The sequence below is a fragment of the Oryctolagus cuniculus genome, chromosome 4 (assembly GCF_051225735.1).
Source record: "Oryctolagus cuniculus isolate XC-2025 breed Fujian yellow rabbit chromosome 4, ASM5122573v1, whole genome shotgun sequence".
Lineage (NCBI taxonomy): Eukaryota > Metazoa > Chordata > Mammalia > Lagomorpha > Leporidae > Oryctolagus > Oryctolagus cuniculus.
The window spans coordinates 18985922-19008587 of NC_142870.1; the positions used below are offsets into that span (position 1 = coordinate 18985922).

A 22666-nucleotide genomic window follows, 5' to 3' on the forward strand; every position below is an offset into this window, starting at 1 on the left:
AATTGGGCCATCATTCACTGCTTCTCCTAGGCCACCAACACAGAGCTGAATTGGAAGCAGGGAGGCCAGGACACAAACTGGCATGTATATTGGATGCCTGCAAGGCAAGCAGCAGCTATGCCCACTATGCCAGCATGCTGACCACTTAATCACTCTTTCAGTCATATTGTTTGAGTGCCATGTTTCTGTATAAACCTGCACCTCTTCCCACACTGATGTGTCTTTACACTGGTATTTCCACTACATGCCACCCTACTTACACCCAACAAAAAACATCTTATGGTTGTGTGGCCAGTGAAACATCCCATGTAGAAGATACCTGGGGCAGGCAGGGAACAGGTAAGCCAGTTTAGGAAACAGTACAGGAGGACTGGCAAGAGGCAGAGAATGGAGGAGGCCAAGAGAAAGGTACATTATTAACCTGGTCACAATGGGGACATTCGGTGCTTGATTCCATTATGACCTTCCAGGGGTCATGTTGTCTGCAAGGAACAAGAGAAATCATTTCCAATTGGCTCCCACTCTAGTCGAAGGCTGCCACATGGCTGTTAACTCTCCTGAACTTCCTGGTGCTACTGCAGGACAGTCATTCTGCAGCTCGAAGGAACGCCAGGTTGGGAAGCATGCCAGACATGAGATGCACTTGAGGTGAAGAACTGGCAGGCGGCACCTGCCCAAAAGTGCTTAGTGCAGCAACGGCTGGAAAGAATGAGAACGCAGAGAATGTGAGGCAAGCAGAAAGAGGAATCCAACACAGATATTCAGAGCCATTTGTCCATTGGAACTTTTTAGTTGGTCTTTAGATTCTAAAAATGGTGTGCTCCATGGCAAAAAGAAAAAATACTAAAACACAGCATCTTTCACTTTAAAGTAATTCATAAGCTTCCTTCACTGCATTTTTGAAATCATCTTCCTCAGTTCCTCTTCTACTTTTATCCCATGAAGCAAATGATTTTTGACCTCCCTTTATTCTGCAAGATTGGAAAGCCTGCTTTAGGACTTTGAAGATTGTCAAAGATTCGACCAGCATGAATTACCCCAGTAGGTTGTCTATTAATTCTAATAAATTCATCAGCCAGCTACTGATTATCAATAGATTAGAAAGGAGCATTCAGAGTAATGCATCCTCCCTTTAGGACAGAGACCTACAAATGTTTAAATCTCTTTGTCTTGAGGTAAGCCACTTGGAAATTATCTGGACAACTAAATTCATGCCTCTACTTAAATAGCTGTATAGTGAGAGGGAGGGAATAACAGTTATAAAAAAACAAACAAACAAACAAAAAAAAAAACAACAAAAAAAAAAACCAGGGTTGGTGTGGTGACATGGCTAAAGCTGCCACCTGCAAAGCCCGTATCCCATATGGGAGCTGGTTCACATCCTGGCTGCTACACTTCCCATTCAGCCTCCTGCTAATGGCCTGGGAAAAGCAGCAGCAGATTGCCCAAGTGCTTGGTCCCATACCATTCACCTGGGAGAGCCATACAAAACTCCAGGATCCGGGCTTTTGGCTTTGGCCTGGTTCAGCCCTGGCTGTTACAGCCATTTGGAGAGTGAAAAAGCGGACGAAGAAGTCCCTATCCATGTGTGTCTCTTCCTCTACCTCTGCAGCTGTTTCAAATAAACAATGATTTTAAAAATAAAGAAAGCAAAATCCCCTAACTTTATCAATAAAATATAGTGAACTTAGCAATAAAATATAGACTAAGTGAGGGAAAAGCAGGAGGAAATTAGTTTAAAATTTCTCATTCTGTGGTTTCATGCGCCTCCTGCTGTTTAAAATTCTATGTTTTCAATTCTAGATCGTTTCAACCTGGAGAAACTATGATATTGTTGATTTATTTCAAGTACCAAAATATCTCCAGAATGCAACTTTTATATTCATGTGACATTTGGAAGCCCTTTGTGTGGGGTACGCATGCATGAAGTACTCCCAGTGTCAGGACTATTTTAAATTTTTTTTTTAAACTTTTATTTAATGCATATAATTTTCCAAAGTACGACTTATGGATTACAATGGCTTCCCCCCCATACCGTCCCTCCCACCCACAACCCTCCCCTTTCCCACTCCCTCTCCCCTTCCATTCACATCAAGATTCATTTTCGACTATCTTATTATACAGAAGATCAGCTTAGTATACATTAAGTATGGATTTCAACAGTTTGCTCCCACACAGAAACATAAAGTGAAAAATAATAGATGATTTTTTAAATGATGATGAAATCAGAGCAGACCTATTGTCATGTTTAATCCCAGTGAGAGTCAAGTTGGGAATTGATAATTTCTTTTTTTTTTTTTTTTTTTTTTTTTACAGAGGATCAGTTTAGTATGCATTAAGTAAGGATTTCAACAGTTTGCACCCCCATAGAAACACAAGGTGAAATATATTGTTTGAGTACTCGTTATAGCATTAAATCTCAATGTACAGCACATTAAGGATAGAGATCCTACATGAGGAGTAAGTGCACAGTGACTCCTGTTGTTGACTTTACCAATTGACACTCCTGTCTATGGCATCAGTAATCTCCCTATGCTCCAGTCGTGAGTTTCCAAGGCTATGGAAGCCCTCTGAGTTCTCCGACTCTTATCTTGTTTAGACAAGGTCATAGTCAAAGTGGAGGTTCTCTCCTCCCTTCAGAGAAAGGTACCTCCTTCTTTGAAGACCTATTCTTTCCACTGGGATCTCACTCGCAGAGATCTTTTGCCAGAGTGTCTTGGCTTTCCATGCCTGAAATACTCTCATGAGCTTTTCAGCCAGCTCCGAATGCCTTTAGGGCTGATTCTGAGGCCAGAGTGCTATTTAGGACATCTGCCATTCTATGAGTCTGCTGAGTATCTCACTTCCCATGTTGGATCACTCTCCCCTTTATTTACTCCATCAGTTAGCGTTAGCAGGTACTAGACTTGTCTATGTGCTCCCTTTGACTCCCAGTCCCTCCACCATGACCAACTGTGAACTGAAACTGATCACCTGGAACAGTGAGATGGCATTGGTACATGCCACCTTGATGGGATTGAATTGGAATCCCCTGGTATGCTTCCAACTCCACCACTTGGGGCAAGTCAGCCTGAGCATGTCCCAAATTATACATCTCTTCCCTCTCCCATTCCCACCACCATGTTCAACAGGGATCACATTTCAGTTAATTTTCAACACTTAAGAATAACTGTGCATCAATTACAGATCTAAACCAGTCATATTAAGTAGAACAGATAAAAAAACTACTAAGAGGGATAATGTATTAAGTTGTTCATTAACAGTCAGGGCTATGCTGATCAAGCCACCATTTCCCATAGTGTCCACCTCACTCCAACAGGTTTCCCTTTTAAATTTTATCTTCTGTCGCCACCTGGTGGTATAACATTTTCTCACTTTTCTCTGCCTTAAATTTTCTACTGTAGCTAAGGAAAAATAATCTCTAAATGAGAAAAAAACAGTTAGGTTTAGCAGTGATAGTCAACTATCAATGTATGTAAAATATACAGCATACTTAAAATATCTGTAGGATGAATGAATGCATGAGTTGTATTCTGTTTTAGTGGATTACAGTGTCTATGACCTTTTCATTTAAATTACATGAAGCACAAAATAGCAAAATAGTAAAATTAGATTACAATATTATCTAAGCAGAGGTTGATTCCTTTTATTCAATTGACTTTTGTTTTGAGCTAATAGAGCAATGATTAAAAAGTAGTTGGCTATTGTTTTAGGACTTGGTAAAAGTATTTTTACTATATTTTAAGAGCATAAACATATTTAATATTACACTGTTTTAAAATATTTTACATAATCCCAAAGAAGAAGAAAATAGATTTAAAATTTCTTGAAAATGATTAAAATGATGTAAAACCTTTACAAGTTCCTGCCTTGAACTACTAAGAAAAAAAAGGAAAAAAAAAAACAGACATACACATCATTTGTTGTAGACTATCGCCACCTTGTGGGCTGAGACAGAGGAACTAAAGGCTGTGAATCTTTTAAGGTGGAAATTTTTGTTGCAGGAAAATACCTATTTATAATTAAAATTAAATTTAGTAATTTGAAATAATATAAATCATAATTATGACAAATACTTCCCAACCAAATAATTATATAAACACACTGAGAGATATTAAATTAGAAATTATAACAGGGTAATTTATTTCTAAGCCCCCAATTTGACTCTGTCTATGTCATCTTGGGCAAGTTATCAAAGCTTCTGGGGACTCAATTCCACATCTGTAAAACAAACACAAAAAGTGGACTAATCAAATCATTGTCCTCTAAGTTTTTCAAATGTATAGTTTTGGGGCATAGAAATATTGTTTAAATACTATTTACAGAAAATTTTCTGTCATCAATATTTGTATTTTTTCCTGCAAATAAAACTCACTTCAAATATGTATGTATTTACTTACTTTTCATTATTTGAAACACGGAGTCACACAGAAAAGGGGATAGTAATGGCTCTTCGGTTTACTGTTTCACTCCCCAAACAACATCCACAGCAGTAGGACGGCCAGGCTGGAGCTGGGGCCTGGAACTCTATCCAGATCTCCCATGTGACTGGCAAGAACCAAAGTACTTGAGCCATAGGTCCTGCCTCCCACAGTGCACATCGGCAGGAAGGTGGATCAGAAGCAGAGGCAGGACTCAAACCCAGGTCTTCAGCTGTGATGCCTGGGTCCCGAGTGGAAGCTTAATCCACTGAACCACAAGTGCCTGCCCCTGAACTCGGTGTTTTGTATCTACTGTCTCACTTATAACCAACTAAAATATTTATTTGTCCAAGATTACTTTATGGACATGTGTTTCCCCAAAGCAGCACTAACGCTAGACAGCTTTCTTATCTCTAATTGATAAATCCCGTAGTCTAGAAAAAAGCATCCATGATGAAATATGCACTTTAGTAATTTCTGTAGACAATGTTAGCACTAAAATAATCTAATAGTTTATGGATATTACGAGATCTCCTCATTTCATGGTTATTGTTGAATATTTGCTTTGGTACAGACTTGATAAGAATTATAAGTAGAATACTGTGTTTATACCACACAAATAAGTGAAACAAATACAAACACATGAAATGTAAATAGAAATACCTTAATTTTATATTTTTCACTTTAAAAGGCACAAATATTGTATCAGGAAGTTCTTCTGTATATAAAGAACAAGAATCCTTTTAAAAGATTCTTTAAATGCTTTTAAAACTGATCATTGTGTGAATAGTTTTATATCAAATGATTTAACTTTTGACAGTCTCTACAAATAATAAAAGGTACTAGTCTGTAAGTTTGAACATATTAAGATTAGTGTGCATATAAATCCTCATGTATTCTATAAAAGAAAATCAGACTTATGGAGGATAGGGACGATACAAAATGTGATCTTCTGAATGGACATTTAAATAAAGAACCAAGTGTTTCATAAGGATGGGAGTGTGAAACGTCCCACAAGGATCCATTTTTTACATTTTATATGAATCTGAGGCCATGTATAAATTCTGCTCTTGCATTGTTTCCACATTCAAATGTTTTCCATAATTCACATTTTGCTTAGAAACATACATGTATGTTATAGATTCATAGAACACCAAAAATGTTTGAAGAGTGCTGATCTTAAAAAAAAAATGTACGTGGATTAAATGTTCTTCTAAGCATGGATGGAGTTTTCAGCTTAGTAACTGGCAACCCGCACATCCATGTCTCTGTTGAAGCGATTAAAAAGGAATCATTTCCCAGAACTACAGGTGCACAACAGATTGGACTCATTATGCAAAAGAACAGAAATCTGGAGAGAAATCCAGAGAATAAAAAAGCCATGTTCCTGGCTGTCCTATTGCCTTGAATTAACTGTTTTTTTTTTTTTTAATTTTCAGTTCTGTTTGGATATATAACATGAGAGATGAAAAAAATGTATAATGGATTTGAAGTAACCCATTCAAGATTACAAATGTATGCCTTGAATTCAAATTTCTAATAACACACTGGAGGCAGAAATGCACTCAGGGCCAAGGGTGCATCGATATATTTTAAAAGCTTGACTTTATGTAGGGGAGTTGACAGACTGGAATATATTTGATATATCTTTTTAAGTTATGCATTTACTGCTGGCCTTTTGAAGTTTCCTTTCGACCCCATTCAAGTGAATCACATTTACCATCACTGGATGTGGCCTAAGTCACTCAGGTATCAAATCTCTCTGGCAAAACCAATCTAAGGGAGGTTTCCAATGCTGGTCACCACACACAGTTTTCTGAGTCACCTTCTAAGTCAGAGTTGGAGGGTGTATTGAGGACGGCTTTACCATTAAGGCTTCATGACTCCATGGTCAAGGTCTTGTAAGTCTAAACCATCAACTCTTCTAACTGGAGAGGGAAGAGGGGAGAGGGGAAAAGGGTTAGGGGAGAGGAGAGGATTGGAGAGGAGAGGAGAGGAGAAGAGAGGAGAGGAGAGGAGAGGAGAGGAGAGGAGAGGAGAGGAGAGGAGAGGAGAGAGATCACACACACACACACACACACACACAGAGAGAGAGAGAGAGAGAGAACATTCAAGTTCTATTACTACTGTGAACAGTAAAGGAAGTGGGGAATCTTTGGACCTTTGGGAAAGCCCACTAGGGAAACGGAGAGGATTAACCATTTGGTTCAAAGAAGGAGACAGGCTGGACAAGGAACGGGAGCGAGTGGAGAGAGTCAAGGCTGACTCTGAAGGAGAAACTGAAGGGGATGAGAGAGGGCAGAAGAACAGAGAATGAATAAAAGGAGGCAGGCAGAAACCCCATCAAAATGTTAGCATGGTGGGGAAAGTAAAGAGGAGAACTGGAAATGCAGACGCCTGAAACCGCTGTTACAGTCAAGTCCTGGATGGATCCTTCAACATTGCACTAGAAGCCTGATCTTAGGAGACCAAACCAGCATTTATGAAAACGCCACTTTGAGGGGTGTGCTACCGAGTTTCTCTCTAGCCTTGTTTCTCACTTGATCTTGCCTGTAGAGTTGGAATGGCTTTTGCGTTTTTGTGTCTCAAGTAGGCGATCTAGAACGCCAGGAGGAAGACGAAATTGCGAAGCACCCCCCCACCCCCCAGGGAAACGTCTGGAAGGGGCACTTGCTGGAGAACTCTCAGGGGCACACTTGTGGCAGAAGCGGACAGACGTAGGGGAGTGGTGGGGAGGCACGAGGACACGGGCCGGCGCGCGTCGGGGGCGTCTGCGGGTGGGGCGCGGGACGCCAGCGTGTGACGGTGCGGGGCGCCGGTCTGCCTGGGACCTGGGCGGCCGCTCTCACCATTGTCCGGGTGGCTTTCCGCCTGGGAGCGTTTCCTTCCTATGGGTCCCGCCGCCCCTCCCTCTGTCTCCACAGCAGAACCGCTCAGCCCCCTCTGAGGGCCGTGGAGGTGGAAAGACTCAGCCTGGGGCGCTTTCGTAACACGGACGTAGCCTTTTCCCTTCCTGGTAGGAAGAGAAGGGAGGGGTCGCGGAAGGAAGCCGATTTTCTCAAATCCCTGCTGCACACTTTCTCCCTAAAGACATCGCCCCAGGGCTCCGGGTGCTGAAACGGGGTAGGAGGGTGTTCTTTGGGGCCCCTACAACCTGGCGTTTCTGCCCGCCGGGCCTGGGGCCTGCAGTCCCCAGAGGTGGGCGCATGCACTCAGGCGGCAGTGGGTGGGTTCCCCCAGCGAAGACGGGACGGCGTACCGCCCCTCCTTAGGCTCCAGGGAGCTGAACCCCGTTCCAGATCACCTATTCGGGAAATGTGAGCCCGCATAGTCCCGGGGGACGAGGAGGGGGTGAAGGTCAAAGCAAATGAACTTTTAAAGGTCTGCGGCTAAATTGGTGTCCCCTGGCCCCCTCCCCCGGGCATGCCTTCCTTGAGAAGTGCCAGGGCCAGTCTGCTTCCCCCGGGACGAGTTGGGGAAAAGGCAGAGCACACGGAGATGCGAGGTAGGGCGGAGTATTTTTCTAGAAAGGGCAGCCCTGGCTTATCTCCCAGATTAGGAAAGTGGGGGCTGATGGGGGAGGGAGAGGAGGGGAGGAGGGACAGCTCCAGCGCTGGCAAGTTTTGGAGAAAGGACTCAGCTGGCCACCACCCCGCTCCTCTATCCCTCCCCCCCCCCCCGCCCCCAGGAACTGCAGCCCAGCGCGGGAACTGTATTCCCGCACCCGAGGGGCCGCAGGAAGGGAGGGCGGTGCAGGAAGCCGGCGGGGGTAGAGGCCCGCGGGAAGGGAGAACCTTCTCCCCTGAGCGGCCCCGCAGCACAAAGTACTCGTCATTGCGCCCTCGCGTCTTCCGCCCCCGGACTGACGAGCCGTGGCGCGGAGCCAGCGCCGAGGGCGCCCCCTCCCCCTCCAGGGCCCGCGGCGCTGAGCGCGGTTTATTACCCGCTGAGCTCAGGGGGGCGGTGTCTTTAGGTTGGAAAGGCAGCCAAAGAGGGAGGAGGGGCTCCGTCTGGCGACTATAAAAGGGCGGCCCGGGCTGCCCGGTTCCTGCACTGGCTGGAAAGCGGTTCGGAGCCAAGGGCCTTTGCAAAGCCGGGGCGCACAGCCGGCGGGAGAGGCCAGAGCCCTGCTCTGCGTTGAGCAGCACCGCGCGGCCAGCAGAGACCGAAGAGGGGCGCCCGGCACCGATCCTCGCGTGGCCTCCGGACTCGGAGCCGCCCGGAGCGCTTCTTGTCCTCGCAGCGGCCCCTCCGCAGCGCCCAACTCTGCGCTGGAAGGAACACTTCCCGCGCTCCGGCAGCGCCTGCTCCCCTGTCCCTGGGAGCGTTGGCTGTGGCCGGCTCTAAGCGCACTTGCAAAGAGTCACAGTAACTTAACTTTAACGATCCAAAGCGAGGCCAGCGAGGCTCAGCTCTCCTGACCCGAGCAAAAGCTCCCTCGCTTGGGGCGTGCAGCGCGCGGGTATCTCCCGAGACTCCAATGCAGCGAGCGGTCCCTGAGCGGCCCCAAAGGCGCACGCTGGGCAGCTACATGGGCAACGCCGAGCGGGCGCAGAGGTCTTGGAGATCTCAGCCCGCGCCCAAACTACTGCTGCTCGCCGCGGCCGCCGCGCTACTCGCAGTTCCCGGCGCACTTGGGCGCCCCGCGGAGGAGGACGAGGAGCTGGTGCTGCCGGCGCTGGATCGCGCCCAGCCACCCGAGACCACGCGGCTCAACTTGGATGCCTTTGGCCGGCGTCTGCACCTGGAGCTGCAGCCCGACCGTGGCTTCCTGGCACCCGGCTTCACGCTCCAGACCGTGGGGCGCAGACCCACGCCCGAGGCGCCCGGTCTGGACCCCGCCGGCGACCTGGCCCACTGCTTCTATTCCGGCACGGTGAATGGTGACCCCAGCTCGGCCGCCGCCCTCAGCCTCTGCGAGGGCGTGCGCGGAGCCTTCTACCTGCAAGGCGAGGAGTACATCATTCAACCCGCGTCTGCGGCCGGCACCGAACATCTGTCCCCCAGCGCCGCCGCCGCCGGGGAGAAGTCTCCCGCGCAGCCACAGTTCCATCTCTTGCGGCGTAGGCGGCGGGGCGGCGGCGGTGTCAAGTGTGGGGTCGTGGACGAGGAGACCCTGCCGGCGGGCGGCGCAGGGCTGGAAGGCGAGGAGCCCGGGGTGCAGTGGCCTCCGCGAGGCCAAGTGCCAGAGCGCGCTGGACAACCAACAGGTAGAAGAGCTGCTCCCACTGTCTCCATTCATCCCCTCACCGTTTTCTCTCTCCCACGCCCCGGGGTGGGGGTGGGGGGTCCCGGACTGTTTGTTTCTGGACGCAGATGCACAGTGCAAGAACGTGGTGTGAGGACTGAGTTGGGGAAGCAGATCCTGCTAGAAAACTTAATTCCTCCTGCCTGAATAATGAGCAACCCGGAGAGGATCAAAAGTCAGCGATTCTCTCCAGACAGAGACGAAGCGGTTCCGCAGGGGAGGGAGGGTTTGAAATGGGACTTCTTACATGCTAGTTGAGCGTGAGCGTGCGCAATTGCTTTCCATCCCTCTCAGCTGTTTCTTAATGACTTTGTGTGGACTCTGGCCGGGTAGCAGCTTTTCACTGGGTTTTGTAACCGCTGCCTGTGCGGCCACCCCTTCCTTGCACTAAGAGGAGGGCGGAGCTGGGGAAGGCGGCAGAGAAGCTATGGTTATCCCGGGTTGTGCCTGCGCCAGCCGCACCGCGATCTCTGCTCCGGGCCCTGCTGGTCTCTTCCCTCCTTAAAAGGCTGACGGGGACGGCTGCCTACGGGCCCCTCTGCAGAACCTGCTTGGGAGGTCTCTGCGCAGCTTGCCCCGCCTCCGCGCTCCGGCCACCCCGCCTCCCCGCGTGCGCTCCCTCTCTTAGGCCATCATTCCGGCCCTGAGCCCTGCGGAGTGAGGGCCCCCGCGGGCCCTTTCTGCTATGCCTTCCCCTGACTGTCGTCGGCTTTGCTCACTGTCCAGGTCTTTTGTTTATTCCGTTGGTGCCTTTTTCTCTTTAACTTGCTCGCCGGGCTTGTTTTAGATTTCTTCCTGCTCATCTGCCCCTGGAAGGGTTTACGTGGTCACAGCCCTGTCTGGGGACTTCCCTGGGGCTTGGGGCTCAGTCAGGAGTCAGGGGGCTCTTTTCCAAATAATCCTGCGTGGCTCGAGACAGGAGCTTGTTTCCCTGGGATAGTACGCGCAGGGCAATGGCTGCTGGACTCAGTGGGTGGTCTTTGTGCCCGGAATTGGCAAGAGCAGAGTGCCCCAGGGACCCCTGGAATGAGAGAGCTGAGCCATGCAGGCTGAGAGCCCTTCAGGCCCGGCCCCTTGGCGGCAGCCCTGGCCCTGCCTTAGGCCTTCCACGTGGAGCGCGATGATCTCATTCAGGATTTGCGTCCTGGCTTGTGCGAAGAGTGAGTCAGGGCGCTCTGCCTGCTGCCCCTGCTCCAAGTCTTACTACAGCGGTGCAGCAGGATGTGCCCACACCTCCCTCACGCTGCGGGCTCTCAAAGAGGACAAAAGAAATCCTCTCTCTCGCACACAAAAATACCTTATTTATAGCAACAGAGAACATTTTTTAATAACGTTTTCAGGGAAAAGAGATTGCAAATATTTTTGTTATTGTTGTTCCAAGGTGTATTTTCGTCTTATTTGCTGTGACTGCTTTCCTTATGTGCCCTGGGAAGGTATCTATTCTTGGAGAGGCTGCCCAAGAGCAAAATGTCTTTCTTGTGTCTTTACAGGAACTGGAAGTGTAAGAAAGAAGCGGTTTGTGTCCAGCCCCCGTTATGTGGAAACCATGCTTGTGGCCGACCAGTCAATGGCAGAGTTCCACGGCAGCGGGCTAAAGCATTACCTTCTCACCTTGTTCTCGGTGGCAGCCAGGTTGTACAAACACCCCAGCATTCGGAACTCGATCAGCCTGGTGGTGGTGAAGATTCTGGTCATCTATGAGGAGCAGAAGGGGCCAGAGGTGACTTCGAATGCTGCGCTCACTTTGCGGAACTTCTGCAACTGGCAGAAGCAGCACAACCCCCCCAGCGACAGGGATGCAGAGCACTACGACACGGCGATTCTCTTCACCAGACAGGTGAGGGCCCAGGGATGTGCTGTCCTCTTAGCAATCTGCTCTGTACCAACAGGCACCTCACCACGTGTTTGTTTTTTTTTTTTTTCAAAAATTAATTCATTAATTAATTTCAGAGGTAGAGACAGATAACACAGAGAGCTCCCTTCTGCTGGTCATTCCCTGAAACACCCGTAACAGCCAGGACTGAGCTCGCCAAAGTCAGGAGCCAGTGACTCAATCCAGGTCTCGCACCTGGGTGGCTGGTACTCATTACTTAAGCGCGATCTGCATTAGCAGTAGGCTAAACTCAGGAGCTGGGGCTGGCGATCGAACCCAGGCACTCAGATAGGCGATGCGAGCATCTAGCTTAACCTGTGTCTTAATGCTAGGCTGAATGCCCCAACCTGCGCCAGTGTTTGTGCACCCAATTTTTTAAGAGCTAGCACGATCTCATCTTACTTATTTCTACCACCGTTTTATCATCTTGAACTTAATGGTTGCATTAGGAAGAAGCTTAGTGAAAGTCATGCAAAGTCCTAGTAAGTTCAATGCTAATAATAATAATAAATAATAATAATAATAATAAATAATAATAATAATAAATGTAGATTCTTCAAAACACATGAAGTCACACCCTGCCAGGAAGTTAGATTCCTGAGAATCAGACTGTCCGCATTACTAAAGATGTACTTCTGCTCCTTGTAGGATCTGTGTGGGGCCCAGACATGTGACACCCTTGGGATGGCTGATGTTGGAACTGTGTGTGACCCGGGCAGAAGCTGCTCAGTCATAGAAGATGATGGCTTGCAAGCTGCTTTCACCACAGCCCATGAATTAGGTAGGTCTGTTTCGGAGTGAGAGTTAAGTAAGCCCCGTTCACGAACTCAGCATGATAAACGGAGCCTAATGTCAGAGGGAAAGTCTGCAGCTGATTCTGCTATCATGGGTGCCAACACATCTGTAGACGTGGGGAACTGTACGGGTTTGGAAATGTGCATGTTTATTACACTCTGTGAAAAGCAGACAGTATCTCCTATATGTCTTTCTTCCTCTAAAAACGTCATTTTGTAATGTATGAATTCCTGGTGGGAAAAAATATTGCAAATGACCCCATATTTTAATGAGGGTTTTGGATTGCTTCCTAGGCCACGTGTTTAACATGCCGCATGATGATGCAAAACAGTGTGCCAGCCTCAATGGCATGAACCGGGATTCCCACATGATGGCGTCCATGCTCTCCAATTTGGACCGGAGCCAGCCTTGGTCTCCGTGCAGTGCTTACATGATTACATCATTTCTGGATAATGGTCATGGTGAGACGCTCAAGCTGTTCTTTCTAGACGGCATCCAACATTGCATGGATAGCATTACAACTTCACCAGCGCTTTCTTTTTTTTTCTTTTACTTTTGCCTCCTGCAAAATTACCTTTCACTGTCAAGGTCATAAAAACGTTCAGATCTTAATTCCCAATAAATGATGGTGCTCTAAGTAGCTCCCCACATCCATTCATTCACATTTTTAGCAGAACAGCAATTTCCTGTCATTGTTAACGCAGAGCTAGTCTCTTGGGAGTAATATCAATGGTCATGTGAATCTTTCGGGCGTTTTCCACCATTTGCTCTTTATCATCTTATACAATGTTTTTGGAAACTGTGATATACCCTCTGCGTAAGTTTATTAACTATTTATTAATATTGGCTGGCATTTCCTTTTCAGGGGAATGCTTGATGGACAAGCCCCAGAATCCCATACAGCTCCCATCGGATCTCCCTGGTACCTTGTATGATGCCAACCGGCAGTGCCAGTTCACTTTTGGGGAGGAGTCCAAACACTGCCCTGATGCAGCCAGCACGTGCGCCACCTTGTGGTGCACCGGTACCTCTGGTGGCCTGCTGGTGTGCCAAACCAAACATTTCCCTTGGGCGGATGGCACCAGCTGTGGAGAAGGGAAATGGTGTGTCAACGGCAAGTGTGTGAACCAAACCGACAAGAAGCATTTTGATGTGAGTTTTTCTACCGAAACACATTTGCACTCCTTTGAAATTGAGAATTAAAAATAACAAAGTGATGCCCAAAGATCGCATTCCAGACACCTCCATCTGTGTCCTTTCATGGGAATGCAAGATAGCTTATTTTTAGAATTGACTCACTGGCCTGTATTTTTCTCTTTGACCTTCTAAAAGTTCTCGGTAGAGAAGCCTAATGCTGGTGGTATGTGTCTCCGTTTAGACGCCCATTCATGGAAGCTGGGGGCTGTGGGGGCCCTGGGGAGAATGTTCCAGAACTTGCGGTGGAGGAGTTCAGTACACAATGAGGGAATGTGACAATCCAGTCCCAAAGAATGGAGGGAAGTACTGCGAAGGCAAACGAGTGCGCTACAGGTCATGTAACATCGAGGACTGTCCAGATAACAGTGGTGAGTAGCAGTGGGCTCCAACTCCAAGAGGTGGGGTGAAAAAGATGTGCCCATAACAGAAGCTTTGAAATTGGAAGCCGGTAATGTCATCCTGTCGTTCTCTTTCCAGGAAAAACCTTTAGAGAGGAACAATGTGAGGCTCACAATGAGTTTTCAAAAGCTTCCTTTGGGAGTGGGCCGGCGGTGGAGTGGACGCCCAAGTATGCTGGCGTTTCGCCAAAGGACAGATGCAAACTCATCTGTCAAGCCAAAGGCATTGGTTACTTCTTCGTTTTGCAGCCCAAGGTACTTTCTGCCACACTTAACTTTTTGCCTAAGAGCTCAGGCTACAACTTGCTGTGCAACCTTCGACACAATTTCTTACTTTATATATTAGCATATTCAATTTCAAATTCAGACTCCTTATCCTCTATAGACCTTGGCGACTGCCTGCTTTGCGTTTGTTATGTCCATTTAGGAATCAAGCCTAAATCCAGCACTTAAAATTGCTGCAGTTGCTTAGACGTACTCCTTTATACACAAAGAAACACTGTTTGACAAATCAGGTGTGAGCTAGGGTTCACATACAGCTCGTGGTTAGATAAATTATTTATTAACATAGCAACCGGCAGTTTTAGATAATCGTTTAGGAATGGTCCAAAGTACTTGTTTCTGGACCCTGGAGCAGCAGTGACACTTGTAAAAAAGACTTAATGCGATGGAGCTCTGAGCTTTGACAATTTTTATGTTTGAGAGCATATATTGAGCAAAGAGAAGCATCATTTCTTTTGCTATCCTGCTGAAGGGATAAGGCTGGCTCTGAAATACAAAATGAAGTTAATTTGGTTGAGATTACCATTTGTTGTTAGCACAGAGGCTGTGAAAATATTCCTAGGTTGCAGACCCAACATTCAAGAAATGATTTATGAAGCACCTGCTATTGCCACATATTATTCTAGTCACTGTGGCTATAACAGCAAACAAATTGACCAAGATCCCTACTTTCATTAAATATAGATACAGAATAGATAGGCCAACAATCAATCAAAGCACATGTGGTTTTTTTTTCTTTCTAAGTTTGTACAATCTTCTGGGAAAGAAAAAAGCCAAGAGAACAGTAAGGCGAGACATGTGGGACATGCGTGGATAGTTCTACTTTCCTTAGCAGGGTTGGGAAAACAGAGAGGAAAAGCTGAGAGATACTGTAATAAGGTCTGTTCCCTTGCTAGTGTATAACCCCAGACACCTGTTCTTTCCTTTGCAGGTTGTGGATGGCACTCCGTGTAGTCCAGATTCCACCTCTGTCTGTGTACAAGGGCAGTGTGTCAAAGCTGGCTGTGATCGCATCATAGACTCCAAAAAGAAGTTTGATAAATGTGGTATTTGTGGAGGAAATGGATCTACATGCAAGAAAATATCGGGATCTGTTACTAGTGCAAAGTAAGTTTTTAAGCACATTCAGAAATCTTACCGTTTAGAGGCATGCACCTTTTTACAGGTCTGGGGCTGGGGAATGCATTAGAAGTGAGTAGCACCTTTTTAAGTAATTAATCAGCCAATGAATGAGAGATTTCTATCTATTCTCCTTGCATATAGGCCCGGATATCATGATATTGTCACAATCCCAACTGGAGCCACAAACATTGAAGTCAAACAGCGGAATCAGAGGGGATCCAGAAACAACGGAAGCTTTCTTGCCATCAAAGCCGCCGACGGCACATATATCCTGAACGGCGACTTCACTCTCTCCACTTTAGAGCAAGATATTACGTACAAAGGTGTTGTCCTGAGATACAGCGGCTCCTCGGCAGCGCTGGAAAGAATCCGCAGCTTCAGCCCTCTCAAAGAGCCCTTAACCATCCAGGTTCTCACAGTGGGCAATGCCCTGCGGCCTAAAATTAAATACACATACTTTGTGAAGAAGAAGAAGGAATCTTTCAATGCGATTCCCACTTTCTCAGAGTGGGTCATTGAAGAGTGGGGCGAATGTTCAAAGTCCTGTGGAACGGGTTGGCAGAGGAGGCTGGTGGAATGTCGGGACATCCACGGGCAGCCTGCTGCCGAGTGTGCCAAGGAAGTGAAGCCAGACAGCACCAGACCCTGCGCGGAAGTGCCTTGCCCACGCTGGCAGCTCGGGGATTGGTCACCATGTTCCAAGACTTGTGGGAAAGGTTACAAAAAGAGAACCTTGAAGTGTCTGTCCCACGACGGAGGGGTGCTCGCGCATGAGAGCTGCGATCCCTTAAAGAAACCGAAACATTACATAGACTTTTGCACAGTGGCAGAGTGCAGTTAAGCGGGGCCAGTTTTAAGGGAAAGGCAGGGTGGAAGGGCTGAGATGGGGGAATCCACAGGGCTGGAGGGATCCAATGTAACCTGGTGACCAGTGAGGTGTGTGGGTAACGGGGAGTGTAGACATAGGGAGAAAAGGAGTTAGATCATCAGAATAGCCTTCCAGTTACACATTTCATAGGCTAGTTAATGAGGATTATTAATGTCCGAGCAAAGATAGATGATTAGCATAACGCCCCAGGGCATTATTTTTATTATTTCTTCTGTTACATCGATTGCAAGTCTTTGAAAAATGGAACAATTGTCGAAATGAGTAAGAAGCCTTAACGTTTCTTGGTACTGATTAAATACTTTATGAGGTTGGGAGATGAAAAGCAAAAGAAAGATGAGATTTTATTAGAAGACACGGCTTACTTTACCTCACTCGTAGTAGAGGGTCAGAAGAGCACAGACAGGACAGGAGACCAGCGCTGCTCACGGCCGCTGGGGTTTCAGAGAGTGGTTAACCATTTTTCTCCAGAGTTAGGACTTCAGATAGTTCAACAAGAGAGAAAACCCTCAGCAACGTGAAATGACTCAAGCGGCTTTGTCTTGACCTTCTGGTACCATCTCAGTCTGCATTTGTGTAATTCATTTCAAGGAAAAAGCAGTTCCATGTATTTATGAAAGTACATTAAGCCTACAATGGCAAAAAAAAAAAAAGCAACATAGTAGATGCTGGAAAAAGCTAGAAGAGGCACGATGCATTTGGTACTTCCAACCTTACTTCCCTCCTTATGGAAGCCTACTTTGGAGACATGGAGGTGAAAACACAATTTGTGTCTCAACGAAGTCAGTAAGATTGGACAAAAATGATGGAATGCCAGAAAAAGAATGGGGTGTACAGAGCAGGGTCCCACAGGTGTGGGGACATTAAGATCACTTGTCTCTTGCGGGGAGGCAGCTGAGGGGTAGCAGGTCCATCCCCAGCAGCTAGTTCAACAGTCTTATCCTGGTGAATGTCTGTTCAGCTCTTCTGCTAAGAGAGAATATGACTTTTTTCCATGTGTATATAGTAAAATATGTTACTATAAATTATATGTACTTTATAAGTATTGGTTTGGTGTTCCTTCTAAGAAGGACTATAGTTTGTTAATAAATGCCTATAATAACATATTTATTTTTATACATTTATTTCTAATGATAAAACTTTTAAGTTATATCGCTTTTGTAAAAGTGCATATAAAATAGAGTATTTATACAATATATGTTACTAGATATAATAAAAGAACACTTTCTGAATGTGTGTGTGTGAGTGTATTTATTTTCTGAAATGGGGATTAATTCTTGGGAGGGAAATCTCAGAATGTGAAGATAGATTTTTTTTTTCTTAAATTCCTTGGAAATGAGATTTGGTTCTAATGAAATATACTCCACATATCCTTGGTTTATGAAATGCTAAAAAGAAAGGAATCTATGATATCTTTAGTGATAGATAAAGTTATGGCTAATGTATCTAACAGTCTGAAGGTACTTTGAAAAGTTTGAGAAGGAAAAATAAGCTTATTTTGCTGCAAAATTTTTTAAAGTCCATGAATAGTTTAATCATAATACACATTTTCCATGACCGTTTTGAAGACTGCTGTATGCATGGGGTTCAAAAATTTTTATGCCAAAATAAACTTATCTTTAAATTCTATTTTCCATGAAGGTTTTAAAAATATCCTCATAAATATTCCATGGTTGGCAAAATTTTCCTGGAAAGAGCCAGTTAGTAATTCTCCTATATACCACTTTCTGGTTCATACCATCTCTGTCAGCTACTCATTGTGCTGCTATATTTAAAAGTATATTTAAACACCATAAATGTATAGTCATGCCTGTGTTCCAATAAAGCTTTATTCATAGAAACAGACTCAGATTTGTTCTGTGGGCTTAGTTTTCTGTTCCCTAATGTGGACCATACATAAGTCATGGGTGGGGAAATTTTTTTTCTGCCAAAGGCCATATGGACAATCTTAACATCATTCATGGGCCTTGAAAAGCTATCAGTTTAAAAACCAGCCTGCTGTAGATTTGTTGGATTTTTGACACAGCCTGCAAGCACCTTGGCAGTGCCAGACCAAATGATGTCTGGGAACTTATACTGCCCATGGGCCAGACGTTCTCTACTTCTGATTAAATGGATAGATGGTGAGGTTCTGGGTGCTTTCTGAATTTCTACCACCTCTTCAATTATATTACTTAGGCAAAATTATGTGAAGGTATTTAAGCTATTGAGTAGACAATGATGCCTCATAAGTTACATTTGGGATAGATATACATGGTGAGTCACTCTCTCCAAATGTTTCACTTGCTCATCAGGATACCAGACATGGTTTGGAGAAACTTGGAAACACCCAGGCATCTGGGTAGTCTTTTGTAAATCATTATATTTTAAATCACAAGTGGTACATTAATGACTTTAAAAGTTCATACTGCTTCCAATATAACTATACATTTTGAGGAAACACTTCGTTTCCTGGAAAATATATATTATGTGGTTAACCACAGACATTTCTGTTTTCATGAAACTTTACATTTTGACCCTTTTGTTCACCCTCTGTAGAATAGAATAAAATAATATGCTAATTTCAGATTCAGAACGTAACTTCAAAGTTACCCTCAGAGTTGCTCAAAGGATTCTTCTCCTGAACAATTGAACAGGACTCCCAGGAGGCAGGTGTAAAGGTGCAAAGGGTGAGGTCAGGGTGGAGAGAGTCATGTGAGTCTCTGGTGGACATTTTTCAATCCACTAGGCTTCAGGACTGAAGGGTGAAGGTTAAGTCCGTTCTCACATTGCAGGAACTAGTCTTAGTTCCATAAAACTCATTTAAACACAGGATTTGGCCATGCAACGCAGGGACCTGTCTTGTACTTTGAACCATAACCTCTACTCACAGCCTACATTAGCAGAGCATATAACCCCATAGTAAGTGACATGGAAAATACACACACACACACACACACACACACATGCTTGAACACAAAATTAAGCTCTGGCCCTCATTTGCTATATATACACTGTTTCAGAATGAAATATAAATACCTAGAATGATAACCCATACTGTTGAAAAAGTCATTTTCAGCCATGAGAAGCTTCTTATAATTTTTATGAAGCTTAGATTGATTTTTATATAGTATAAGTAAATGACAAGTCTAAAATTCAGGACACGAAGAGATTAAGCCAGACAAAAGATTTCCTCCTGTCTTCCTTACTCTCAACACAAAGTAATATTCAACAACTTGCTGATGTTGCCAGGTTATTTTCAGACCCTTGCTGGTGAGATTTTTCCTTTTAGCATAAGGTTGAGCAGCTTAAGATACCCATGTGGACAGCACAGAGAGGTTGGTTCACAATCACATCCTGGTGCTATGGACTGGCACCTGACTACAGCTGTTGTGCCCTCTCCTGCCTGCTGCAGATACAAACAACAAGATGGGATGATGTTCCTGAAACACTCAACAAGTAACTTCTTGTTCTATTTTTCATTTCAGTACTCACCAAAAATCACAATTTTTGCAACAGAGATTTCACCAGAAATTGCAAAAAGAGTTTCTAACTTTTGTTCTTTGTTTAATTGTCTTGCAGAAGGTTCTCCAAGTTGTCATGTAATGGGAAAAAAGGAGCCGCCATGACTTAACCTCATTTTGTTTCCAAAAGGGAAAAAAGTGGTGTAAGGGTTGGGGGTGTTCAAACTTCTGAGGAAATTGAACACAACCAATCAAGCATAGGAGTGTAGTATGTGGGCCAACACTGTGACTTAGTGGGTTAAGCCACCCCCTGAGATGCCAGCATCCCATATTGGCATGGATTTGAGTCTTAGCTGCTCCATTTCCCATCCAGCTTCCTGCTAATGTGTCTGGGAAACAGTGGAAGATGGCCCAAGTGCTTGGGCTCCTGAACCCATGTGGGAGACCCAGAAGAAGCTCCTGACTCCTGGCTTTGCATCAGCCCAGCTCCAGCAGTTGTGGCCATTTGAGGAGTGAACCAATGAATGGAAGATAACTCTCTCTCTCTGTCTCTCTGTAACTCTGCTTTTCAAGTAAACAAATAAATAAACCTTTAAAAAAGAAAGACCTTTTTAAAAATAATATTTCTTATTTTTATAGTCTGTTACATTACACATATATTTCTATGTGACTTTGGTGTCAGTAAAAGATAAAAGATGCTTTAACTCAGAAAGTGTTACCAAAAAATTAGTGTTTGTAAATTCTCTGAAGATCAACAGATCATAAAGTATACTAATTGATTTCAGAACACAAAGAGGCACAGAAGAATACAAAATCATAAATAATGATGCCTCTCCCCTACTTGTCTCCATTTGAACCAGCAATTGTCTTGGAAATTTCTTTTTTAAAAGATTTATTTATTTATTTATTTATTTGAAAGGCAGAGATATAGAGAGAAGGAGAAGAGAGAAAGAGAGAGAGAGAGAGAGAGAGGACTTCTGCCCACTGGTTCACCCCCCAAATTGCTGCAACAGCCTGGGCTGGGCCAAACTGAAGCCAGGAGCCAGGAGCTTCATCAGGTCTCCCACATGGGTGCAGGTGCCTGAGGATTTGGGTCATCTTCCACTGCTTTCCCAAGCATATTAGCAGGGAGCTGGATCAGAAGTGGAGCAGCCAGGTCTGGAACTAGTACCCGTATGGGATGCTGGCACTACAGGCAGAAGACTTAACCTCCTATACTTCAGCACTGGCCCCAATCTTGGGAATTTCTAATGTGACCTTTGTTCAAAGTACTCTTGTCTCCATAATACAGAAATCTGAGCCTCTCTTTACAGTCTCCTTCTATCAATCATGTAGTCTTTATTTAAGGATACATTTTGATAATTATGTCTTTGAAATTTAGCATGTGTTGTCAGCTATGGTAGTTTCTTTTTATTTAGGGTTACTATTTTGTGTTTTGGTGCTATTAACAGAAGATGTGAATCCCTCTACTTGCTAGTGGAGGAAGGTGGTGGAGATTGCTATTCTTGACAATAATTCAGGAAGGTTTCTTAAATCAGGAGATAATTGGGTGGAAACCAGAGGGATGCGAGAGGACAGTTCTCAGAAGGATAAGGCACAACAAAGGAGATGCCACCATGGCTGGGAACAAGCTCAGCTTCTTGGTTTGGTCAGTGAGAGACCAGTGTGACCAGGACAATGAGGACAACATAAGGAGAAGTCAGTAGAGCGGAGAGCGTGTTCCACAATAGCAGGAAATAGACTTCGGTTTTGTTGTAAGATGAGAAGCCAGTGAGGGTCACAAAGAAGCCAAAAAGGAGACTATTGTAATAATTGCAATGAATCGGAAGGATGGGTTGGACTAGGCTGACAGCAAGGGAGCTGATAAGGAAAGTCAAATCTGTAGTTGAAGGAGATGAGATTTGCAGATGGATGCCTAAAGTGAAAGGGAAACAAATCCAATGGTGTTTTATGCTTCTGTTTCATTTTTTAAGTGGGAGGTAGTATACAGTTTATACAACATAAATATGTAATGCTTTTACTTCAGACCAACAAAAATTAATGATATAATATTTTTAGCAAATATTGGAACCAGTTAAATCTATAGCTAAATATGATAATTGTTGAAAATATGATTTCAAAATTAACAGGAAAATTTAAAAATCATAGTTTAAAAAGGAACTGGGACTGGCTTGTGGGGTAGCTGGTAAAGCCATCGCCTGCAGTGCCAGCATCTCATATAGGCACCAGTTTGAGTTCCAGCAGTTCCTCTTCTGATTGAGCTCTCTGCTATGGCTTGGGAAAGCAGTAGAAGATGGTTCAAGTTCTTGGGTCCCTGTGCCCACGTGAGAGACCTGAAAGAAGCTTCTGGCTTCAGATCAACACAGCTCTGGCCATTGCAGCCATTTGGGGAGTGAACCAGCGGATGGAAAACCTCTCTCTCTGCCTCTGCCTCTCTGTAACTCTGCCTTTCAAATAAATAAATAAATAAATACGTAAATCTGTTTTTTTTTTAAAGAAAGAAACTGTATGAAGGGATTTTATAACATCATGGAATTAAAAGATATTTTTTGCAATTGTTTTAAAATCCACTCATAGATTCTTCATAACACATTTTCCATAATGTTTTTGAAGACTTGTCTTACAATATAAAATGTTTTAGCAATAATTCATGTACAAAATTTGATGTCCTATTGAAAAATCATAAAAGAGGAACAGAAATTGCTTATTATATTGGGAGTTATCAAAATGTATCATTTTATTCTTGCATTTGATAATTACATAAACATAGATGATTGCTATTTATTGGGAAAAGTACACAAAATTTATTTTCATGGAAAGAGGATGTACATAAAAGAAAACTCATAAAACAAAGAATGGAAAGTTTAAAAAAAGCACACACAAAATGAGTTGACAAAATCCCAGTCACATTATTATAACAATACATTGTTTAAACTTCCTTAATAAAAGACAAGTATTTTCAGGAAGTGCTTAAAAATAGAGTCCAGTGACATGATTAGTT

At 44.6% G+C, this 22666-nt stretch overlaps 1 protein-coding gene across 1 annotated transcript; it reads left to right on the top strand.

Moving 5' to 3' along the window:
- The first annotated feature begins 8386 nt into the window (after positions 1 to 8386).
- Positions 8387 to 17454, top strand: ADAMTS1 (ADAM metallopeptidase with thrombospondin type 1 motif 1). Its single transcript, XM_008267152.5, has 9 exons — positions 8387 to 9631; positions 11160 to 11506; positions 12191 to 12323; positions 12631 to 12798; positions 13203 to 13489; positions 13716 to 13902; positions 14012 to 14187; positions 15146 to 15321; positions 15478 to 17454. Exons 1-9 carry the CDS (start codon positions 8902 to 8904, stop codon positions 16175 to 16177), a joined length of 2904 nt encoding a protein of 967 aa, XP_008265374.1. The 5' UTR covers positions 8387 to 8901; the 3' UTR covers positions 16178 to 17454.
- The last annotated feature ends 5212 nt before the right edge of the window (positions 17455 to 22666 follow it).

What these genes read in the sequence shown, in the direction of transcription:
- ADAMTS1 (XM_008267152.5), top strand. Translation starts at nt 8,902, where the DNA reads ATGCAGCGAGCGGTCCCTGAGCGGCCCCAAAGGCGCACGCTGGGCAGC. An exon ending in CGATTCTCTTCACCAGACAG is followed by an intron (nt 11,507 to 12,190) that starts GTGAGGGCCCAG and finishes TGCTCCTTGTAG; the next exon opens with GATCTGTGTGGGGCCCAGAC. An exon ending in GGACTGTCCAGATAACAGTG is followed by an intron (nt 13,903 to 14,011) that starts GTGAGTAGCAGT and finishes TTCTCTTTCCAG; the next exon opens with GAAAAACCTTTAGAGAGGAA.